This window comes from Hydra vulgaris, chromosome 05 (assembly GCF_038396675.1).
Source record: "Hydra vulgaris chromosome 05, alternate assembly HydraT2T_AEP".
Lineage (NCBI taxonomy): Eukaryota > Metazoa > Cnidaria > Hydrozoa > Anthoathecata > Hydridae > Hydra > Hydra vulgaris.
The window spans coordinates 40,601,188-40,619,095 of record NC_088924.1 but is presented as its reverse complement, the minus strand read 5'-3'; the positions used below and the strand labels follow the sequence as shown (position 1 = coordinate 40,619,095).

Genomic DNA, 17,908 nt, shown 5'->3' with positions numbered 1-17,908 from the left:
AAAGTTGCAACTTTTTCAGCTTCAAATTCTTGTAAGTTATTGTTTGCTAAGCTTGTACTACTTGAAGCATACATGGTCAAAGATTTTTGGTGATTGTGATTGCATGGGAACAATATAACCATACAAATTTTAAAAATTCTGTAGATGCTCGTAAAATCTGCTAATTGGAAAAACCAATTAATGAAGCTAGAATATAATTTTTTTTACAGGAAAACAAGTTTATCTAGCAACGTGTAATAGCATGTGTAACTAGTTAATCGTATTAAAGTTAAATAAGTATTGCTATTCACGAGCGAGGATCTCATAATAAAACATGTACTAAATCGTGTAAATAGCACAAATAAATCATATGCAACTATTAAAAGTTAGTTGTTGCTAAGCAAAATTAGGTATCCATAGCAACTAAATAAAAGATATATTCACTTTTTTAAAAAGCGCAACCTTATATTGGTACTTATGTAAAATACGGTAAACATAGCACTCGTAAAATATCTGCAAATACCAAAACTAGATTTTTGCTTTCCAAAATTTGGTATCCATAGCAACGAATTAAAAAAATAACACCTTCATAAGAAGCGCAGACATCATATTATTACTCATCCTAATTTTAATCAATTTAGCCTTAGTATTAAATTAGTTACGAATTTTGTCCAGTAAAAGTGAATTCTGACCAACTGTGCAGTGGTATCAGTTCCAATAGCAAAAAAAGTACAAATAATGAAATTAAATTTTTCTTATCAAATTTTCAACTTTAATTTCAATGTTTGTACATTTATTTAATCAACTTTTATTAGCAATATTTTTTTTGTAAAATTATCCATTGCAAACTGATGATGTTTACCTTGAATTAAAATTTTATGATGCTGATGACATATTGCTTTAATTTGTAGTTTTGTTTCTCCGTAATATTTCATAGTTTTGTTTCTCCAAAATATTTCATAGTTTTGTTTCTTCTTAATATTTCATAGTTTTGTTTTTCCTAAATATCTCATAGTGCTGTTTCAAAATAAAATTTGAAAGGTTTTAGATTTGCTATTTTTTGTTACTTTAGATTTATTTTAAATTTTATAAATAATATTAGTTGGAGAAACTATAGGAGGGACATTAAAATTGGATTATATCAAATTTTGATTTGTTTATTTTTTCATATTATTTAAGAAATTATTTAAGAAAATTATTTAAGAAATCAATTATTTAAGAAAAGATGCAGTGAGTGAATATATAATTTTTTAAAACAATAGACCATTGTAACAAAATTTTGGATAACAGTTACTTTAAATATACTAATTATTTGCAAATAGAATAGATTTATAAAAATTAGAAATAAAGTTAAAAAAAATAAAAATTTAATTTTTTTTTTACTTTGTTCAGATAAAGTAGTACCTAACCCAGGATTTTTTTTTTAAATATTGATGACTTTTTGATATCTTTTTGGTATCTCCAGTTTCCTGTATAAAAAATAGAAAATAATCGCTATCAAGAAATCAAGGGTCATAAGACATGACCTTTTTTAAAAATGTCAATAAAACTTTTAAAAGGAATTTTTTATTTATTTTCAAATTAAATATTACCAAAATAATGTATAAGAAATTGGGTGTATATATATATATACATATATATATATATATATATATATATATATATATATATATATATATATATATATATATATATATATATATATATATATATATAATATATATACATATATATATATATATATATATATATATATAATATATATATACATATATATATATATATATATATATATATATATATATATATATATATATATATATATATATATATATATATATATATATATATATATATAATTTTTTTCTGTATCTTTACTTCACTATAAATGAAACAAATAAAATCACTATAATTTTTTTTACTTTTTTTTCATTATTACTAACTCTCAAGTGCTGCAAAGGTTGTGTCATTTATTAGTTAATTTTCTGGCTCTTCATAAGTAGGTTTCTGGTATCTCATTGTTAGTATAACTAATATGTTTGGTGATAACTTTCTTGTTCTTAAATTTAAAAAAAAGTTTTATTCAGATTTAAGTTGGTAAAAGTTTAAATCTTTGTTTTTTTGCGTTTTCATCTAATGATGAATATACAATTAATTTATGTATTTTCAGATTACATTGTTATCAGATCTTTTCAAAAATGGTGATTGCTTTTATGCTGAAATTGGTGATGTTTCCCATGAAAAACCCAGCAGTGTACCAGTATCATTTTATAAAAGTATAATTTTATTAGTTTTAATAAAATTGTTTGCATAGTCATTTGCCATAATTTAACTTAAAATAAACAACGTTGAAATAAAAACATTGTATACATTAATCAACCTTGGTTATTAACAAAATAATAGTTTAAAATTTTGTTTAATATACTATAGTTTTTTTTTAAATTTTGATCTTATGAAAATGTTGATGAAATAAAACATAATGGAACTTTTCATTATGTTTCAGTTCATCAACACTTTCATAAAATCAAAATTTTAACCAAAACTATAAAATATTAAATAAAAAAATAAAAAAAATAAAAATATAAGGTAACTTTGACATGTGGGTAATATTGACATGTGTTAGATTAAATATTTTTACCCATCAACCGTTGTTAATTGTTTGAATCATTTTAACAGATGTTGTGGCCAGATGTTAAATGAACAAATATAACTGTTTTTATTCACATAATAGTAAGTATAAATAAAAACACAATAAATTAAGTTAAAAGAAAAGTAAAACCATACATAATATCATTTTTTTATGTTTTTTTTTATATTTTTTTTTATGTTTTTTTTTTTTTATGTTATGTTTAAATAATAAGCATTTAAAAATTTTTTTTATCATTTTTTTCAACGCATATTTCAGTTTTGAGGTATTCTTAAGTCATATTTCAGTTTTAAGGAATTCTTAAGTCATCCCATGGGCCAAGAATCAAGCAAAAGTTGGCAGAATGTCTTACATTTGATGAATCTGTCACAGTTACATGAAATAAACAAACTAAAAAAAAAAATGTATCGACATCAAATGTTAACAGATCTAAAAACCGACACTTGCAGAAAGTAAAAATACACACTTATCATAGTTGAGTAGTATTGGTTAGAAAAAAACATCAAAACCTGAAGATATAAAAAATTATCTTGTTGCTTCCGAAATTAAACCAAAATATCACAAAATTAAATACCAAAATATCTGTAACGTAGAAATCCATCAAAAAATTACTCGATGATTTTATCATGGTCAGATATTAAGTTATTAATGTGATGTAGAGCTTAATAGATTGACATTTAATAGAAAAAAATTTTCTTATTATAAATTAACATACTTTTTTATAATTTTAAGTAAACACTTTTAAATCAAAGCTTATTGCATCTTTTAAAAAATAATATAACATTACCTTTTTATTGCACTTATATACAATTTTCTAATGCTGTTTATTTTTAAAACCAAAGTGTAGCTTGGTACTAATATATATTTTGAATGTTTTCTCTATTTTGTTGGTCAAAACTCCAATAATAATGTTATTCATCATGGTTTTAACATTTTTTTTTCAATTCTGATTCCAACAAGGCTGCAAGCAAGCTCTACTAAGTTGGGAGTTACTAGAAAAAAGAGTAGAGTTAGAGAGCAAGGAAATGGTTGACAAAAGACAGGAAAACATGAAGTTGGGAGAGAGTTCCAAAGGGTTGAAGCAGGGAAAAAAACAAGCGGAATAAAAGATTTTAGAGCATGGAGGGACAGATACAGTACACAAATAAAACTTTGCTGAATGGCGAGTTAAGTGAGAATGAATTTTAGTTGATGGAATAAGAAAATATAGTTTCTTTGAGCAGTGACTATGATAGTATTTGTAGAAATGAGTAAGAGATGCTACTTTACGACAATGAGAAGGAGGCTCAAGCTTAGCAGATAGAGCGGGTCCAACAATGTTTATAATGTATTAACCTTGCCTAGAAGAGAAAGAGTATCATTAAAAGAACCAGCCCAAATATGACAACAGTATTCCATACAGGGACAAATAAGAGATTTGTAGAGGTAGAGAAAGGAATCAGGAATAAGAAATTGGCAAGCACAATAAAGAGAGGTAACCTTAGGGGATGCTAATTTAGCTATCGATTGTATATATGGTTTCTATGAAAGGTCAGTAGTAAGGGATAATTCAAGAAGACGTAAAGAAGAGGGCTCAGTGAGAGGGTTGCCATTCATTACTATAGGAATGTTGACAGTTTTGCAATTGTTGTTTGCAGTAAATAATGAGTTTTGTTGGATTTAAAATTTACAAGCTACTGCGAGCCCCAATCTGTCACAGAAATGAGATCAGATTTAAGATCGGCTGCCTGTTCTAAGTCATTGAAAAGAGAAGACTTTTTGTATAAAGTCTTCTCTTTTCAAGACTGGAGTATAAAGTTGAGTCATCAGCAAAAAGAGCAGTTTTAGATAAAAGGTTGTCTGGAAGATCACTAATGTAAATAAGAAACAAAACAGGACCAAGAATAGAACATTGAAGTACCCCAGAAGTTATTGGAAATGAAGAAGAGTGTTGGCCTTTGAGGTTGACTTTAATAAAACAGTTAGATAGAAATGATTTGATAATCTCAAAAACATTCCCAGATTCCACCCTATATGAAGTAAGCTTATGAAGAGGACCAGCATGCCAAACTTTGTTGAAAGCTTTAGGTATGTCAAGAGCAATAGCCCTAGCCTCACTGCCTTCATCTAATACACAATAAAAATTTTCAGTTACTACAGTTAGCAAGTCAACCATAGAGCAACAGAATCAAAAATAGTATAGTAATAGGTAGTGCGGTAGTCTATCATTCACCCTATCATTCACCCTATCATTCACCCTATCATTCACCCTATCATTCACCCTATCATTCACCCTATCATTCACCCTATCATTCACCCTATCATTCACCCTATCATTAGGGTGATAGATTAAAACTAATGATAAGGTGAGTCTTAATAAGAATTATGAGATGAAAAATTTAAGAGATCATTACATTGTCAGAACTACCTGAGGGGAAAAAAGGAGAAATTGAACACAAGCTATGGTCAGAGACAAGACATAAATCAAGGAGTGAAGGTAATGGTTAGGGTTGTCAGGAAAACTAGTCACAAAGTTAACTATCTGAGGTTGAGAAATGCAGAAGTTAGAGGCTTTAGTGCCAGCAGGGTCAGTGTCATTAGAGCTGAGCCATTCAGTGCGGTGAGCATTAAAGTTACCAATAATAACAATATTGGCAGAAGAGTAAAGATTAAGGACATGGTCAATTTGATCAGATATTATATCTAAAAGAGTGCAGTCTTAGGAAGAGGGAGAGCGATAAAGAACAAAGAGAAAGGTGATAGAGTGAAAGAACATAAAAGAATGTTAAAAGGATTTGAACCTGATTTGATGACAAATAGGTGAATTGATGCATTTGTATACCTCCAAGCCAAGCATGTAACTATCTTTGCAAATCAAAAGATAGTCCCCATCAACACTGAGGAGCAATAGTGGAAATTGAAGGAGGAATAGTGGAATTTAAATAAGTCTCACTAAGAGCAAGCAAGTCTGGTGAATTTTGTAAGAGGTAATATTCAACTTATAGAAGGTTACTTCGCAGACCATAAGTGTTTGTAAAAAGTATATTAAAACAGTTAGAGAGTGGAGATGGTTTTTTATGTTTAATATTTTAGGTTACTTTTGGGATGATTTAAGAAAACTTGAGCAATGAGCCATGCAGTTATCCCAGTCCTGTTAATTACCCCTAAGTCGTAACATAAGGCTCCTTATGTGGTCCCAACAATGTGCAGCAGAAGCATTAACAGGGATGGCATCCATTTGCAACATGGCACTGTTAATACTCATACTTTGCAGCTGTTGATGGAATCAGCTTCTCTGAGAGCTACCACAGAGTTTGGGAAACCTTACTACCAGCTGGCCTCAGAACCATTAAACTGAGTTTTAGAGTAGTACCCTTATAAAGAGGTAACATGAAGAGTTGCATAGCCACTATCAAGGAATCACAAGCAAAAATCTATGAGTAGAGTCAAGAAGATCTAGCATTCATCATCCTAGGCAGGAAACCATGTAACACGGGTTTACATCTATGCCAGTCAAATTGATGAAGAAGGGCTTCAAGGCTGGTTTACAGAACTATTCTGCTTAGGCCTTTATTTGTTGCCTAGAAGGCCTCCTACAAGACAGTAGCTGAATGCAAATTAGCATCTGCCCAATATAATGGTGCCAGAGGTTCAGACAGAACATAAACATTCAGATAGCAACTTACAGATGAGTCAACATCACGCCAAAGGTTTAGACAAAACACTAACATAATAGATAAAGAGAAGGAACTAAAATAGTTTAAAATCGTTTTTTACATTTACAGCACAAAACATACTTTTGTCAGTTTTACCATATGGTAACTTGGGCAGTTAAACCCCAATCACAAAATTAATTATCTATCAGTATTATTAAATAACTATTTAAGTTCTTCATCAGTTTATGGCAGCAATATCATTGGTAAAAAAATAGAAATATTGCATACCAATTTAGTTTGTCACAGCTAAAAAAAAGTTTTCTAAAGATTTGTCAATGTTACACCACTTACACCACTTACACCACTTTATCTTATAATAGTTAGTTATTAAGTTTTTTATTTTCTTTGGATTTTTTATAAAGTCTTCATTAAGTTTTTTTTTTTCATTTTAATTGCATTGACAATAAAAAAATGTTGAAAATTAATATTGTTTCTGTTGTCGTAATGTGTGGTAATTGTCGTAATTATTGTGGTAGTGGTGTAGTGGTTGAGCTTTTGCATCATGAGGTACAAAGTTCATACCCACCACATTTTACCTTGGCAAGCATGAAAAGCACCCTAATTAACTTTAATCTCGGCATAAGAGCTTTGTTTGTCAAGTTAAAAGGGTTCATAGAAAGGTATAACAACAATTAAGAAATTTTTTTCTAAAAAAAAATTTTTTTTCTTTTTTTCTTTTCCACAAAAATATTTTTTTAAAGTTTAAAATTTTTTGAACTTGATTTTTTTTTTTTTTAATTTAGGCCAAAAAAGAGTCTTTACAGTCAAAATTTTTTTTTTTTTAGTTTCTTTTACTGCAGGGGTTGAGATAATTGTTATAGCCATGACTTGATAACCCCCATCATCCTTGATAACTCTTCATTTCAGCATCATTCTATATATTTCTTTGTTTTTTTAACTAGGTATTATATCTATATAAGAGTTTAGTTTTTTACTCAAATTTTACTTTATTTTTACTTTATTTTATTAGCATTACAATTTTTATTGTATTTTTTATTTGTATTATTTTAATATTTTTATTTTTTCAGATCATAATTTGAAACTAAATGGAAGCAGTCCCAAGCCAATGACTTCTTCATCTGCAAAACTCCACAGGCAATTAGGAAGTTCCAATGTTACTAAAAGAAATAAAGTTTCTCTTCGAAAAAAGGGTAAGTTTAAGTCAGCTATTGTGCATTTTGAAATAGTTGTCAAAAATAAATTTAAATAAAAAATAAAAAGTTATAAAGAATTTAATGGCTTTTTATTATAGATAATTTTATTCCAATTAAAAAAAAAATTTGTTATATCAAATTATAATAGTAAACTCTGTGGTTTACCCCTAAAATTTACTTTGTAGTTTGCTATAAGTTTTGGAAACATAAAAGCATAAAATTTAAAATTTCTAGACACCTCATGGTTGTTGACAATTAAAACAAGTGATATTGACGATGCTACAAGCGATAACTTCGCATATATTGTATTATATGGTAAACATGGAAAGACTAATGAATACTCTTTAGGTGTACCAGAGCATGCTAAAGGATACTATCGCGATTCAATTAGTGAAGTTGAGGTATTTGTAAATAAATAAATTATGCTTATGCAAGTATTATCTAACTATGGCACATTAACTGCCATTAACAATACATGCTATTAACAATATTTCAAAATTAATTTTAAAGTTTTTTACCATTTTAATGAAATAGTTAAAGTTAACATTATTTATTAAAAGATAAAGACAGCTGATATTGGTGACCTTTACAAGATTCGAATTGGTCATGATGATAATGGCGTTGCTCATGGATGGCATGTTGATACAGTAAGAATGTTTTTTATAAATCATTAAAGTCTTATATGTTTATTGTTTTACTTTTTGTTTAATATAGTCATTGTCTATTTTTTTATTTTGTAATTATTATTATTATTATAATATATATATATATATATATATATATATATATATATATATATATATATATATATATAAATTACTAAAAAACACTTATCTAATTTAAGCTTCTACTGTCATCAGGAAACTCATCAGAATCTTCCTGATGATCCTGCTGAAGGAGAAACTGATAGTAGAAGCCTAAGTTAGATATGTGAAACTGACGGTAGAAGCTCAAGTTAGATAAGTGTCTTTTTGCTAATTTATTACTGCTCTGTTTTTTAAGAACATTAAGCACTCTATTTGTAAAATAAACAACATATTTGACATATTTATGGGTTTTAAAAATGATTTAATTCAGTTTCTTAATTATTTGTATAATAGTAGTAGTAGTGATAAGCTGTGACTGATTTTTAAAAACGAGCAAGTGGAATTGAACTGAGACAGCATTGTTAACTCTTATCAAGTTTCAATAATCCTACAGCCATAGATCAAGCTTAGCCTTCAAAACATCAAATAATTCTGAAGATACTGTATTGTTTGTTAATATATTTCAAATAGAAGCAACTCTGTTGAATGTGAAATTATGTCTAGGTTGATATTTAGTTATTTCACAGTCATATTTACAGTTATTTCCTCTATTAGATTGGTGCTTTCAGCTCAAATTTATTTATTAGCTTTTTTATTAGATTTTTTCTGAACCATTTTTAATTTTCTATACTTGGATTAAATCACCTCTCATTCTTTGCGTATAGAGATCTGTAATATTTAGACGTTTCAACCTTTCATCATATGTCAAATTCCTCAACAAAGGAACAATTTTAGTAGAGTGATGTTGCACTCTTTTTAAAGCTTTGAAGTAAGGAGACCAAACTGGGACTGCAAATTCAATAAGGGGCCAAACAAATGTTGTATATAATAACCTAAACATATGAACATCAATTTTAGAAAAAGTATTTTTCAGCAATCCCATCATTCTATTTGCTTTTGAGATACAAGCCATTATGTGATCTTTTATATGGTTTTGTTTCTTTCTTTACTTAACTTTTCAAAAATTGAAAAGTTAAGTAAAGAAAGTCTTTTTCAACCAAATAATAAATATGTGTCATATATCTGAGTTAAATATATAGGATATATAGGTATATATGTGTGTGTGTGTATGTATATGTATTTATATATATATATATATATATATATATATATATATATATATGTATATATATATATATATATGTATATATATATATATATATATATATATATATATATATATATATATATATATATATATATGTATATATATATATATATATATGTATATATATATATATATATATATATATATATATATATATATATATATATATATATATATATATGTATATATATATATATATATATATATATATATATATATATGTATGTATATATATATATATATATATATATATATATATATATATATATATATATATATATATATATTTATATGTATATGTATATTTATTTATACCTATATATTTAACTCAGATATTTATAAATGGTATATTTTCACTTTTTTTATATTTGTATTTATTATTTTGTTTTTGTTATTATTTTCACTTTAAATTTTTGTAACATGCTAATAAAAGTTCAAAAAATATTTAAAGTTCAATAATTAATATAATAATTTTAATTTATATTATATAATGATAAATTTTTAATAATATAATAAATATTATTTTTTATAAAGATTTTGCTTACAAATCTTGACACAATGAAAGAATATCTTTTCAAATGTAATCGATGGTTTTCACGTGAAAAAGATGATGGTGAAATAATGCGAGAATTACCACTCTATAAAAATGGAAAACCTGTTCTTCCATGTAAATCTTACTTTTTTTTAAATATTATATACTCATTTCCATACTCCTAACTCATGCTTTTAATTTTACTTAATACCCATACTTCCTGTCTAAACTCTGTATCCCAACAACCATTAGCCTTTTTAATTAAAAAATCCAGATCATTTAAGTTAAAATGCCGCCTTAATAAAATACCCATAGATATGTATTTATAAAATGATTTTTTTTAAAGCCAAAAATTGTGGATCTATCATAATTATAAGATTCCTGTTTTACATGAGTGAATTCCTGTCTACATATAACATATTTGGAAACTTAAAGGGAGATATTTCATTTTAAGGTTTTGTGAAAATATTTTCTAAATGTACAATTTTCTTAACATAAAATTTTTAATTTAAAAATTTAAATTTTTTTTGCATAGTTCCAAATATTTCTTTTTTTTTTCTCAATATATTTTTTTTTTCTTTTATTTTTTTACTAGAATAAGAAAACTGAGAATGAATAAAATATTTTAAAATGTCAAAAAATAAAAATAAGGTTATTAAATATAAGGTAATTAAAAGTAAGGTAATAAGATTTTGTGAATTTGATTCAATTTCCACTTAAGATCTTTTGCTGAGATGCATAACAATCTTTTATGTTGTGTTAAAAGCATTAGATGCTAAATAAAACTTATAGAAAAAATTTTTTGAATTATCTTTTTTTTGTACTTAAAAATATTTATTTTAAAATGAATAATAATTATTATTTTAATGGCTAAGATAAAAAATACTAGAAAATGAAGACTTTTCAATTTGGTTCTGAATTTATTTGTTCATAATAATAAATTTAAAAATTAGACATTAACATGTAATAAAAGTTATTTATTTATTTTTTCTCATTTATTATTAGATTTATATTTGTTTATTATAAAATGATCATTGTTATGATTTATTTTTAGTGGTTAAATTTATATACAAATATATTCATTATAGTATTATATATTTTTATATTATAGTATTTATTGTGATTGAGTATGTATTACATATTCATTATAGTTTTATATACATCAATTTATAGTGATTGAATATGAAGTCATTGTGTACACTGGTTTTTATGATGACAGCAACACAAACTTTGATATTTTTGTGGTAATTGAAGGAGAAAAAGGGGATACTGGAAAGCGATACTTAGAGGCATCATTAAACAATGCTTTTCACAGCAAATCGGTAACACAACAAATCATTTTAATTACTTTATTTTATTGATATCAAGTGGGTATGAAAAGCTACAATAAATTATCATAAATAATAAAAAATTGTTATAATAAAATATACAGTGGCGGAAAAAAGTCATGTGTCCAGTAAATTTTTAATAGAATTTCTCACTAGATAAAAAAGATAGCTAGATAGTTGATCAAAGTAACTTCAAAATGGTCTTCGCTGTGTATCACGTTTAGAAATATTTTAATTAAAAAATCATTTTAAGTACATTTTTTTTTTTTAAACATCTTCGCTTCCAACAAGGCTGCATAAGGTTGCATCTCTTTATCGAGCTTGACACTTTCTTACTTTGGATTCTATTCTCTATCTCTATAAAGCTCAAATCTGGCCTTGTAGGGAATACTGTTGCCATATCTGGGGCAAATCTTCTAATGATGCCCTTTCTCTTTTAGACAAGGTGCAAAAACGCGTTGTAAACATTGTTGGACCCGCTCTTGCAGCCAACCTCCAACCATTATCACATTGTCGTAATGTTGCTTCTCTTTATTTTTTCTACAAATACTATAATGGGCCCTGCTCTGAAAAGCTAGCGTCTCTTGTGCCATCTTCTTAAATTCATTCTCGTGTTACTCGTCATTTAATTAGGTCTCATCCTTTTCTGTGATTGTTCCTAAGTGCTCCAAAAACTCTTATTTGTCTAGTTTTTTTCCTTGAACATCTATCCTTTGGAATTCGCTTCCTTCATCTTGCTTTCCTAATTCATATAATTTGCAATCCTTCAAGTCGTCTGTTAATCGTTATCTTGCTCAACAATCTTCATCATTTCTCAACCAGTAACTTCCAACTCTAATGAGTGGTTGCTTGCAGCCTAGTTGGAAGCAAAGATGTTTAGAAAAAAAAAAAGACTGCATATAAAATATATAAGTAGCATATTAGATAAAAAATGGAAAGAAAGATAGAAAGAAAAAACTTATTCTAATATCCACCTTAATTCTTCTTCCATTCTGTTTTATTTACCTACTATTTTAAACTTTTGACTACTAATTTTTTTTTCGCTTATCAACTTCAGCATAAATCATCTTTGATCCCCAGTTGCAAATGAAAATATCCTTGTGGTTATATGTCATTCTAGTAGCATTTCATTAAATTTCTTATGAATGTTATCTTTATAGAGTGGAAATAAATATTATATCCATAGTTCCTTTCTTCACTGTTGACATTTTGCACTTTTAAATAAGTTTTACTCTCTTTTAAAATCTGTAATGCGCTGTCAGACTTGCTAATTTATTAAAATTGCAAATATGAGTTGCAAATTAAAAAAAAAAAGTGCAACTACTCGACTGTATTAAAGCCTTGACTGGCAAGTTGAAAAATAAAATTTACATGTTGTAAACAATTTTTAATAAATATTTTAGTACTAAAATAAAATTTTAGTGTTTTTAGTTATAACTTTGGGTCTGTCAAATTTCCGATTGAATCAAAACTTTGTAACATCTCTAACATCACTGATATATAAATATACAAGCACACTTACACTTACATTTAGACACACACACGCACACGCACACACACTCTCTAAATCATATATATTTATATATATGTGTGTGTGTGTGTGTGTATATATATATATATATATATATATATATATATATATATATATAAAAAATTATTTGTAAATTATATATATATATATATATATATATATATATATATATATATATATATATATATATATATATATATGATTTTAAATTTATAATAAATTTTCAGATTGATACATTTTCAATGGAAGCTGTTTACCTTGGGCAAATAAAAGATGTTGTAATAACAGCTGAAGCTGTTGCAATAGATGAAGGTTTTAACATTAAGTTTTTAACATTAAGTTTTTGAGCATGTAAGATTTATTTATTTTTATGATTATTTCTAACATAAGGGATGTACAAAATGCTAGGTTGGTTTGTCAGGTTAAAATAGGTAAAAAATTTGACAGAAAATATCAGATTTGACACATGAGCACAAAACAAAAGATGGTCGATTGAATACTAAAGCAAAATATACTACAATATGTAGCTCTCGATAAGTAGTCCATTTATTTTGTTCAAAAGCCAGGTGGGACCAGGTATGACCAACATGAAATAAAATGTTATTAAAATTATAAAATTTAAAAAAAAAAAATTCATAAAAAATCATAGTCCATGAGTTTTTAGGATAGGACATGAGTTTGTAGGATTTTCATATTCTATGAGTTAAAAGAGTTGAGGCTGTTGTTAAATAATAATTAATAATTGTTAACCAATTTAGTTTAAATCTTACAAGAATAATTTACTTCCTGACAACAATAATTTGATTCCTGACCACAACATAATAAATTACAGTTACTTTGTATAATTTCTTGTTGTTGTTTTTTTAGATATAAAAGATTTTTTTGATTTTTGCGTTTGTTTGTATTTGCGATAACAGCAGGTAAAAAATCCAGATCATTCAGATCATTTAGTTTTTTAAATGAAAAAAGTTTTAACGTTTTTGACTGATTTTCCTGTGGTTCTGGCCTTTCCTAATGCACCGGTTTTGTCAATAAACTTATAGGTTTGAATTAGATGAAGTAATGGCGCAGTAACAGTGCGGTAATGTTGAGACTAATCTTAGTTCCTAATATTTCCTTAAATAAGGTTTTGAAATTTAAGATTTGAAGTGTTTTGGTCACTTTGTGCTGTTTTTTCAAAAAGTTCTATCTTTTACAAAGTAAAATTTGACACTTAAGGTGTAAATTCTGATTTGACACCTGAGGTATAAACTCTGATTTGACACTTGCGGTATAAACTCTGAATTTAGTCTGATCTAATATGATACAGAAGTTTTATCAAGTATGAATCAAAAAGTTGCTTTTTTTTTTTACATGTTATTGATCATTTTTGTTAATATTAAATGTTTTTGGAATAAATTTGATATATTTATAACTTGTTTTTTTAAATTTTTAAATTTTTTTACTGTAGAGTTAAATTTTTTTACTGTAGAGTTGGCATGGTTTGCAGAGAAAGTGATTGTGCGGAATACAGCATCTGGTATAGAGTATAGTTTCCCTTTAACAAGGTATTTTAGTTTACTATATAAAATTAACAAATTGTTATAGTTTATTATTAAAAATTAGGGTGGTCACACCTACTTAGATCAACTTATAGTTTGTTTAAAATTTATTAAGTGTGTGTACTTTCAAAATTAACTTTTTCTCACTCTCTTCTTCACTTTATTGAAAAAAAACATTTTACAATTACATTCATTTAAATATTTATCCAATTCAATCACCAAAAATACTATCATAGCATGGTATTTTGTCTGACTGGTTTTTTTAGTAAAAAACAAAATTTAAAAGTAATTAAAATTTTTTTTAAAGAATTTTACGGTTTATATTTTGAGTTGAATATGATTTAATAAATTTTGGTTTTTATATAGTTGTTATCAAACTGTAATGAAAGTCTAAATATTTACCAAATTATTTTAAAATGAATTTTTCTTTGGTCACCAATTTGTGCAGCTTCTTCTTCTTCTTCTTCTTCTTCTTCTTCTTCTTCTTCTTCTTCTTCTTCTTCTTCTTCTTCTTCTTCTTCTTCTTCTTCTTCTTCTTCTTCTTCTTCTTCTTCTTCTTCTTCTTCTTCTTCTTCTTCTTCTTCTTCTTCTTCTTCTTCTTCTTCTTCTTCTTCTTCTTCTTCTTCTTCTTCTTCTTCTTCTTCTTCTTCTTCTTCTTCTTCTTCTTCTTCTCTTCTTCTTCTTCTTCTTCTTCTTCTTCTTCTTCTTCTTCTTCTTCTTCTTCTTCTTCTTCTTCTTCTTCTTCTTCTTCTTCTTCTTCTTCTTCTTCTTCTTCTTCTTCTTCTTCTTCTTCTTCTTCTTCTTCTTCTTCTTCTTCTTCTTCTTCTTCTTCTTCTTCTTCTTCTTCTTCTTCTTCTTCTTCTTCTTCTTCTTCTTCTTCTTCTTCTTCTTCTTCTTCTTCTTCTTCTTCTTCTTCTTCTTCTTCTTCTTCTTCTTCTTCTTCTTCTTCTTCTTCTTCTTCTTCTTCTTCTTCTTCTTCTTCTTCTTCTTCTTCTTCTTCTTCTTCTTCTTCTTCTTCTTCTTCTTCTTCTTCTTCTTCTTCTTCTTCTTCTTCTTCTTCTTCTTCTTCTTCTTCTTCTTCTTCTTCTTCTTCTTCTTCTTCTTCTTCTTCTTCTTCTTCTTCTTCTTCTTCTCTCTTCTTCTTCTTCTTCTTCTTCTTCTTCTTCTTCTTCTTCTTCTTCTTCTTCTTCTTCTTCTTCTTCTTCTTCTTCTTCTTCTTCTTCTTCTTCTTCTTCTTCTTCTTCTTCTTCTTCTTCTTCTTCTTCTTCTTCTTCTTCTTCTTCTTCTTCTTCTTCTTCTTCTTCTTCTTCTTCTTCTTCTTCTTCTTCTTCTTCTTCTTCTTCTTCTTCTTCTTCTTCTTCTTCTTCTTCTTCTTCTTCTTCTTCTTCTTCTTCTTCTTCTTCTTCTTCTTCTTCTTCTTCTTCTTCTTCTTCTTCTTCTTCTTCTTCTTCTTCTTCTTCTTCTTCTTCTTCTTCTTCTTCTTCTTCTTCTTCTTCTTCTTCTTCTTCTTCTTCTTCTTCTTCTTCTTCTTCTTCTTCTTCTTCTTCTTCTTCTTCTTCTTCTTCTTCTTCTTCTTCTTCTTCTTCTTCTTCTTCTTCTTCTTCTTCTTCTTCTTCTTCTTCTTCTTCTTCTTCTTCTTCTTCTTCTTCTTCTTCTTCTTCTTCTTCTTCTTCTTCTTCTTCTTCTTCTTCTTCTTCTTCTTCTTCTTATTATTCAAAAAATTTGCAGAATAACTCTTTGATTATTTAATTTATGAATTTTTAAAAGTTGTTTTTTTTCTGGTTATAGTTGTGCTCCAAGAAGATGGAGCGCATTAATAACCTGGTCTTTTCAAAGTGCGCCGTAGGAATGCAAGCAAGGAGGAAAGTTCACACTTTCTTCCTTACTGATGTTGCAGATATGGCCAGAGCAAGCATTGAACCTTTTTGATTTCGAAGTAAGAACCTTGACTTTTTGATTCTGAAGTTAGAGCTCTAACCACTAAATTACAGCTTTTTAAAGTTTGTAAACACATGTGACGTGACCTCACATTTGCCATGACGCTGTTGCTATAGTTCCTGCTCAGAACCTAGAGGTTTAAGGTTTGATGACACCTCTAGCCATATAAGTAATATTGATTAGGAAGGAGGTATGAACTTTCTTGACTTGATGACACCTCTACCCATACAAATAATATTTGTTAGGAAGGAGGCATGAACTTCTTAATTATATGCTCCTCCAAAAGCGCTCTGAAATAAGACCTTTAAGTCTATTTGAAGCACTTTAATAACTAATAAAAAACAAAAACAAAATCAGGGTTGTTTTAATACCACTAAATCATGTTATGACACATGTAAAAATAAAAATGACTGCATAATTGCTAAACATACATTTTTGAACATAATATAACCCTCATCCTTTATCTCCCTGATTTTTATATATATGTTCATATATATATATATATATATATATATATATATATATATATATATATATATATATATATATATAATATATATATATATATATATATATATGTACATATGTACGCGTTTTAATAATATTGGGAATATTTATTGTTATTGGTTCTACATAATGTTGGGAATTTTATTGATATTGTCCTCTTACTTCACACATACAAAAAAAAATTGAATTTTAAACCTATTGGGAATTAAGTGGTATATGTGGTGCCATTTGGCTGGCTAACACCCTGTATATATGTAAATGTATACATACATATATACATACATACATACATACATACATACATACATACATACATACATACATACATACATACATACATACATACATGCATACACACATGCATACACGCATACATACATACATACATACATACATACATACATACATACATACATACATACATACATACATACATACATACATACATACATACATACATACATACATACATAAATACATACATACATACATACATACATACATTTTAATCATTAGTTTCTTTAGTATTAAATTATAAGTATATATCATTTCTAACTATTTAAATTCAATAGTTAAAATCATAAATAATATTACAGCATGTTTTAATTTACAGTGATGAAAAAGCAAAGGCTGAAAGCTTTTTAAACAACAGTATTGCCCTAACTCAACCAAAGGAGAAACAACCAAACTACAGTTTTTCTCCAAGTCTATCTTCAGATAATGAAAAATGTGCAGATGTTTATTCTAAAAGCAGTAATACTAGTTCACCTCAATTGACTTCAAATTCAGCTGAAAAAGAGAGATCTTTAAGTAAGTCTAGTTCTCCAGTTTCTTCGTCTCCAGTCCCTTCTACCACAACAAATAAACCAGACTCTGAGGAGACATTTGATCAGTCAGAAAGTAGTTTTTTCTCAAACTCAAGTGATGCAATCCAAAGTGAAAGTAGACATGTATGTTTTTAATATTACACACTATTGTAATGGATTAGTTATTGTATTTATAATATTTATTTTTTAAGTTATATAAACTTTCTATTTAATTTTTTGTAATTTAGTTTTTCTATTACTAAAACAATTATTCATTATTTATGTTTCAAAATTTTGACTCAACTTAAATGACTTTTATGATTTTAACACTTAAAA

At 26.9% G+C, this 17,908-nt stretch overlaps 1 protein-coding gene across 1 annotated transcript in view; it reads left to right on the top strand.

Annotated features, from left to right (window-relative positions):
* Positions 1-17,908, top strand: part of LOC100205018 (uncharacterized) — a 57,778-nt gene that overhangs the window by 30,167 nt on the left and 9,703 nt on the right. The window contains exons 4-12 of the mRNA XM_065798200.1: positions 2,150-2,255; positions 7,350-7,472; positions 7,710-7,876; positions 8,036-8,122; positions 9,924-10,056; positions 11,095-11,243; positions 13,008-13,092; positions 14,252-14,327; positions 17,380-17,716. Of these exons, the coding sequence (XP_065654272.1) occupies positions 2,150-2,255; positions 7,350-7,472; positions 7,710-7,876; positions 8,036-8,122; positions 9,924-10,056; positions 11,095-11,243; positions 13,008-13,092; positions 14,252-14,327; positions 17,380-17,716 (1,263 nt within the window). The remainder of the gene's footprint in view (positions 1-2,149; positions 2,256-7,349; positions 7,473-7,709; positions 7,877-8,035; positions 8,123-9,923; positions 10,057-11,094; positions 11,244-13,007; positions 13,093-14,251; positions 14,328-17,379; positions 17,717-17,908) is intronic.